The sequence below is a fragment of the Opisthorchis viverrini genome (assembly GCF_000715545.1).
Source record: "Opisthorchis viverrini unplaced genomic scaffold opera_v5_15, whole genome shotgun sequence".
NCBI lineage: Eukaryota > Metazoa > Platyhelminthes > Trematoda > Opisthorchiida > Opisthorchiidae > Opisthorchis > Opisthorchis viverrini.
Genome location: NW_008751671.1, coordinates 944,783 through 952,232, shown reverse-complemented (window position 1 = coordinate 952,232; position 7,450 = coordinate 944,783). Strand labels below are relative to the sequence as shown.

Genomic DNA, 7,450 nt, shown 5'->3' with positions numbered 1-7,450 from the left:
GGCTGAACGTGTGGTGACGACAAATATAAGCAGAATGTGAGAATTGACCAGAAACGATCAGTCCGTAGTTAAGACGAAATTTTAGACAATTAACAGTTCCGTTCTGGTAACATCCATCACACCTACCTCGCTTCTGGCTGCGTACCAATGGCGATCCAGAGGTTGCTGCAGTAGAATGTGCAGTGGTTGATGTCACCCTATCGTCTGTAACACCCGACAATTAACAGTTCCGTTCTGGTAACATCCATCACTCTCACCTCGCTTCTGGCTGCGTACCAATGGCGATCCAGAGGTTGCTGCAGTAGAATGTGCAGTGGTTGATGTCACCCTATCGTTCGGCTGTAACACCCTTTCGGTGCCTAGCTGCCATGCCACACGAAGGAAGCACGAGGACCGGGATACTGCCAGGTTGCCCAAGCCTAGACAGGGGAAGTCGAGAGGCAGATGTCGGGTTCGAACCACGGACCTTCCGGTCAGTAAACTCGCGCTCTAACCACTTGGTCCATCTCACCCCCGGTATCATCCTAAGTCACAAAGCGAAAATATTCTTGCTTGACTGGATACCCGTTGATGTGCGCGATTCATCTGGCAACTGTTATGAAGAAGTCTTACAAGGAGTTTTAAATTGTCTGTGTCCGCTTACCTTCCTCCCAACCGACTGTAGCTATGACACCACCAATGACAAGTTTTATGACACTTTAAATGCCTTGTTCCGGTGAACCAAAATTTCGAATAGTTTTGGTTTCCGGAGATTTGAATGCACAAGCGGATAGGCTTAGCGCACCTGAGACTCACTTGGATGGATGGATTGGATTCAATACGTACGGACAATTGTGAACGATTGCTTCAGCTGTGTCCTGATCACAGGCTGCTTTTATGTAGTCGTCTGGCCACATGGTGTCATCCAAAGGCGTGCCGGACACAAACTCAAATCGACCACATTATCATCAGTTGCCGATGGAGCGGACCAATGACTGACTGCGGATCATTTTGAAACACAACTCTGAACTCCGACCGCGCACTTGTCCGGAGTCGCTTATCACTTAATTATCCCGGACCGCGTGCGATGTGGAAAAGTCACTTGACAACTGAGAGACTGGCAGATCCGGATGCTAGAATCGTCTTCTAGAGTCTCTTCCAAACGCTTTACCACAAGATATGGATTCATGCTGGGACGAGATTGCCACCTCTTTGCACGGCGCTGGGAATTTTGCCTGTGGCATGGCCCTCCAAGGGCACCCAAGCACTGGATATCAGACCGAACACTGGAACTGCTAAAATCTCGGAGATATATCCCAACCAGTCGCGAATATAACTTGACGCGACGAATAATCAGATTTCAAGTGAAAGTGAGCATGCGAGCCGACAGTGAAGTCTGGTGGACACAGAAAGCAAAGGAAATGGGAGCGACTAAAGAAGCCGGGAATACACGAAGACTATTTCAGTTTATTTGTGCGACCGGGCCCAGAAAACTGGTTGTAGGAGAAACCACTAACGAACGGGATAGGGTGATCGACTTAAATAAAGAAAAATGCCTCAACCGGTGGGCCCAATACTTCGAACACCACCAGGTGCCAATTATCTTGAGCCCATAGTTGAGGTAGAACCCTGGACGGCCCACAATTTTATTATTCCTAGATTTCCAAGGCGCATTCGATTCGTTTGATCAGTCTGTTCTACTTGACACGCTTGCCCGTCAAGGAATGCCCCAGAAGGTTGTAACATATTACGTTCCGGATTTGTGTGAGTATACGGTGAGCCTTTCAGAAGTTTCCGTACATAAAGCATATCCATCAGGGGTATCCACTCTCTCCATTCCTATTTAGTTTCATGGTCGATGACTTGGTGAGACGAACGCCGGAGGGTCTTCAAAACACCGGTGTTCAAATAGTCTGTGACGAAAATCTTGTCCATCTGGAATATGCAAACGACCGTTGTGGTCTTTAAACAAGAGAAGACAGGTATATCTGGACGAACTGACCAGGGTCATCCTGTCCTTTGGTAAACTGTACACGCCACTTACAATCCAGGAAGACACTCGAAGTTGTGCAGCGTCTCATCACCTTAGAAGTTGTGTTACTTCTTATTTTATTGTGACAGGTGAGGTTAATGCACGAATCTTCAAGGCCCGGGTGACGCTTGATAATTTGAACCTCAATGGACGTGTGTATCAGGCTACAGTGCGGGCTGTTTTGTATGACTGAAACTTAGCCTGTTCGAGCAGCGGAAATGGTGTTCGACAATCTCAGGACCATAGCTAGTGTGGGTGGGTGTCAGAAAATCTACAACGATGCGATCGGAAAGTGAGTTTTGGTTAAGTAACGGGGACTGCCATTGAAGAATGTATCCAACACCAGAAGCTGCTTTCGTTAGGCCATGTATTGTGCATGCCGAACCATCGTTTGTCGAAACGAGTACTGTTTTCCGTGCCTAATTCAGAATGGCGGAAGCAGAGAAGTGACCAACCCTTGAGCTGGCGGAGGGGCGCGAAAGAAATCACGAAACGTTTGGGTGCTGTCAGTGCTACTCGCCTTCCAGGATGAGGACCGCGTGATCCCCATTGTGCCTGGTTGGAGACAGTGCAAGATATGGGTGCCAGCCGATGTCAGTGGCATTCTTGTTGTCAGTTTCCATCCAGACTGCTTTAATGAGTGCATAGAAATGCAGGCACCTGGGAAGGACTGTAGTCCACTTTTATTCTTTTTTTCACAATAAGGCTTTCGAATAAATCATGAACGTACGACAGCGAAGAATCAGTGTTGAACATTGACGTCATGCTGCCGATGATGATGGCGATGCATGAAATTAACTAGCTAACTTACCGAGATTAGCCAGACTTCTTTTATTATACGTTGGATTTATTTTGCTTTACTTGACATTTCGCTGCATTTTTTGCCACCAGTGCTAGTCGACCGCTTAAGTGGGACTATTGAATCGCTCCATATAACTGTAGTGGAGTTGTCCATCCGTGGTCGGCGAAATTTATGAAACGTGCAACCGTTCACTTTTTCTGTGTAACATGTTGAGCTATACGGAATAGGTGCCCACGGTCTCTCGCCATTTTGGTTAGTGGCGATTTAGGATTGAAACGCGTGATGATCTGTCCGTTCCAAACTTTGAATGTCGCCGCACTGTGCATACACACACCGCTGCGTTGTATTTCGACTTCCAAGCTAATTATCAACGGACCCGAATCGTTCTACTAGTCTCGTTTGTGTACTTTGTTTATGTTCTGACCTTCACACACACAGTCATGGAGAAGCGAGCTATGGGGGTTTATCATCTGTATTGTTATTAATGTAAATAAAGTTCAATGCTGGATTTCCGTAGTGGTTCGCTTACTTAGTCGTCCGAATAGATGCCACTCCCGCCCGACCCACATCATTCTGATTTACGCCACTACTTAACTGGAACAAATCCCATTATTCAGGTGGCCAATTAACAAAGCATGCGTTGAAGGAAGGATCAGCGAACAAAACTTGTTGACTTTATGCCGACATTGCAGTGTGCTCCTTCTGATTTTGCAACGCGGCCCCCTGACGTCACAGGCCGTCCTTAGTCCTCATAAGAGAGACAAACGACCTTCCTGAGTACTAAACACAGCTTGAGTGAGGCTCGGTTCGGTGCTGTTCATTCTTCCGTGAACATAATGAGAAGTATACAAACTGACGGAATCAATGTACGGGAAGTCCCAAGGAAAATGAGAGGATTTCGTTTAAGAATCTTCCGTAGGCTTCCACCCGAGATCACCACACACTACGGTATCAAGCGGGGCTGCCTGCTCTTCCATTCCCTTTTAACCTTAGCATGGATGTGATCTTGGAATATCCGCTGACGCCTGTGGAGCCGAAAAGCTCTCCCATAGACTTCGAACACCTAGACTATTGAGATGGCGTCGAAGTGCGAAAAGGAGTAAATTGGAAATAGTATCTTATCTGAGACAACGGGCACACAGACTATTAAGATGAGGACGAGTGGTCAATTTGAAGCCGTTCAGGGAGGTCAAGTTCAGGTTTTTCAAATGATAGTTCACGATCTAATTCACTGAGCTACCCTGATCAGTTGCCCAATCATGTCGCATTGTTTAAAATGCTCTTCACACCTGAAAATTGTTGGGTGCGACTGCAAGGCAGGGCATCAAGCGTGAACTTTGCAAAATAGTCTATCGGTGTGATGGAGTGAATTTTTCCACCCTAATGGTTGTATGAGTTGCGGCGGTCTATCTGCGAATGAAATTGCCACTCGGATAGAAGGAGCCCAATTGTAGATGAGACGGCTGCTTACCAGATGAAGGGTGGTTGCTGCTTCTTATAGCTAACCCTATAAAAACCCTTTTCGATGAATGCAGATAACCAACACGCACCGCGAAATTTTTCCCACACTGCTGAAACTTCAAAAATTAAAATGAACGCCTGTAAGGCAAATATAAATAGGGTTATTGTCACAACCAGGATGGTTCGCCCCATCCCTTAAGCTTTTACTTGAAACCTCAGGTTTTTGCGTAATTGCTGTGCAGTCAATTGCAATTGTTCTTCACTTACTTCCGTTTTCCTACCTACTGCATACACTACACTACATTCTATCTCCATCGGCTGAGCAACTAGAGCATAACCATTCTGAAGACAACATTTCTTAAATTTTCTGTCACTCGGTTCACGTCAGCGAGACAGTGGTTATTGTTTCAGGGAGACCGTCTGAGCTGTTAATCAGCTAACCGACCAGTGACCATGAAGTTGCAAGCTGTAGTTCGGGTACCGCTCCCAGTCACTATACGGTAGTCAAAAATTGTGATTAAAGATTTGGGACGTCGAAAATAGGAACTTCGAAAACATGGCTACTGGGTACTTAAGGGGACTCAGAACGTACGTTGAACCTTGCGTTGGCACCTTCGGCGAACGTGGGACATGTAACAAACACTAACAAGAGACACTGCTGTCTTCCTTATCAACCTTAGCATCACACATTTTCAGATCTTTTTTCGTTCAGTAGTAGTGAGCGCATCTGTTTTTGGAGGCTAGGCACCCCTGGATATTGTTTGCCGATCTGACACCGAATTGTGGAAGTGTTAGTGATGATGTATTGGGATGAATAGCTTCATATTTGCTTGTGTTTCGAACCGCTCCAGTCAGATGTTAGTTTTTCTGACCAACTACACAGTGTTGTCACGGAACAAGCGTTTGCTTACTAACAGCCAACGGAAGACTAAAACAGATTTCCGTCAAGTGAGCTTCACTGCATTGATGCAGTTCGGCACATCTTTGTGGTGTTCGGTCGAACACGGCGAACACCACAAGCATCTGAATTCAGTCGAACTTGAAACATTGAACTCTATGAGTGTATGTTCTAGTCAGATACTGAACGGGGAGTTTAGTTTAGCCTTTCAGGTAGTTGAGTTAGTTATTTCTTGTTCCTTATATGGCCCAATAACGCGCTTTTTCTTGTCTGCAGGCTGAAGCGGTCTATCGATTGGAAGAACCAGTCAGCTACGAATCACTTAGTAAGTTAGCAGCTTTGACATCTCCTTTTCCACCTGCTTATAACTGGGAGAAGTGACCGCCGACCTATCCAAACGAAACATTTGAACTTCATCTATTAGGAGTCCATATACGAGCTGACAGAAGGATGTATATTTACAAACGGTGGAAGCATCCTCACATAAACATAGTGTAGGATTAAGAAAAACTGAGTGTTCAGTGTTTTGTGTCAACCTTGTTTGCTGTTTCAGAATGATGAGACTCAGTCAGAGCTTACTTTCTTTCAGGTTCAACCCGGTCTTTATCGCTGACAGACAGCGTGAGTGCATCGTGTATCACGTTACCAAGCCCTTCTGAAACGCCTTACCCCTATTACCTGTTTCCTTACACAGTTCTTTGCAAGAATTCAGGCGATTCCTGCAACCAACAACGTTCTGTTGGTTTTGTGACACTGCACGCCGGAACTTCATGTATAGCACGTACAACCATAAGGGCCTCGAGAAATGTTGTGGGGTCAATTTAATGTGCTCGATCAATTAGTGACAAGACAAAAGATGCAACCAAAGGTTGTGACTAAATTGAAGTCACTAGGTCAACCAAATTTTTTCAATGTACAACTTTTAACGTGATACACTTTACGACCTAACTCTGATTCCAAAAACAAACCAAGTGTTTGGAGGGTCACCAGGTGAACCGATAGTGCACCTTACGGAATGAATCTGGTTGGAACCTCACGTGCATTAGGCATCAAGGTTGCGCGGTTGCGAGACATGGTCTCCGCAGACATGGTGTGAAGTGTTTTCAGGTTTTTGACTACTGTCTCAGAAGTTGTTGGTGGTATCATCCATTTGGTTATGAGGTGATTAGACAACGGATATTTGGCTGTAAAGCAGGTATTGTAGCCACAGAAAACGTTCAGGAGTTGCTGGGTCATACGTCACACACACCGAAATTCCGTCTACCGAGACGAGGTTGGTTCTCCGTATCTCCTTCAGAATATCGAAAACCGAGAGGAAGACGACGTACGGCTTGGTCAGGGCGTGGAAGAGGTTACGAAGGGCTTAGGTGTTTTGGATGTGATCCGCTTTAAACGATGGGGTGCCCATGGCACCGATGTGCTTGATTGGGTATATTGTATGAAACAACAGTGGAGTTCATTTTCTCTACAGATTGCCTGGCTGAGCGCTTGGAATTATAGGCACCTTAGAATGCTTGGGGTAGACTAGCACCAGATGTCTTCACTTCAAGGATTTAAGTATAATTAAACAGCCTTTGTTACGCTACGCCAGTGAAGCAAACAGAACAGCACTATTGTAAACGGAATACGCTACTCACGAGGCTGCTAAAAACATCATAAACGAGCGATTCAGTTGGGTTCCAGGCGAGCCTCTCGTCAAAACCAGATTGTTGTGTAAATGAGTTTATTTCGGTTAAACGATACAATGATTCAGCTGTAACACTTTTTGAGCGCTTAGATGCCATGCCGCCTGAAGGCAGCACGAGGGCAGATATACTGCCAAGTTGCTCAAGCCCAGACAGGAGCAGGTGAGTTGCCGAGGTTGGGTTCGAATCACGGGCCTTCGGCCAGGGATTTAACGCCTTAGCCATTGAGCTATCCCGGTAGTACAGCATACGTGTCTGCGTCCTTCACTTCAGTCCCACGTCAGGCGGAGGGGCACACTGCCATCCAGAAAGTCAGCATGAAGGGGCCGGCAGAATAGACATCACAGTCTCTCAAACCAGGTTGGTCAATGGTTAGAGGTCTGACAAACACAGTCTCCTGGCCCTCCAGGTTGGGGGTTGGAACATGTATGGCGACTTGTTCCGTAGAAAAGGTAATGCATTTGCATTTCCCCGCCAAACATCGCTGCCCTGCGGTTAGGCTTATGAGCCAAAGGCTTTGGTTGAGGACCCTAATCGTCCTCCTGTCTAGGTGTGGGCGCCCTGGCAGTATCCCAGCCCTCGTACAACCATGA

At 46.3% G+C, this 7,450-nt stretch overlaps 2 protein-coding genes across 2 annotated transcripts in view; both read left to right on the top strand.

The window, feature by feature from the left end:
• T265_12788 (hypothetical protein) overlaps positions 1 to 716 on the top strand; it is a gene marked incomplete at both ends in the record, with an annotated part of 5,078 nt that extends 4,362 nt beyond the window's left edge. Inside the window, one exon of the mRNA XM_009165488.1 lies at positions 306 to 716. Within this exon, the coding sequence (XP_009163752.1) occupies positions 306 to 716 (411 nt within the window). The remainder of the gene's footprint in view (positions 1 to 305) is intronic.
• A 1,671-nt stretch (positions 717 to 2,387) lies between these two features.
• Positions 2,388 to 7,450, top strand: part of T265_12787 (hypothetical protein) — a gene marked incomplete at both ends in the record, with an annotated part of 12,541 nt that continues 7,478 nt past the window's right edge. The window contains 5 exon segments of the mRNA XM_009165487.1: positions 2,388 to 2,516; positions 2,539 to 2,651; positions 6,300 to 6,496; positions 6,878 to 7,019; positions 7,267 to 7,424. Coding sequence (XP_009163751.1) covers positions 2,388 to 2,516; positions 2,539 to 2,651; positions 6,300 to 6,496; positions 6,878 to 7,019; positions 7,267 to 7,424 — 739 coding nt within the window.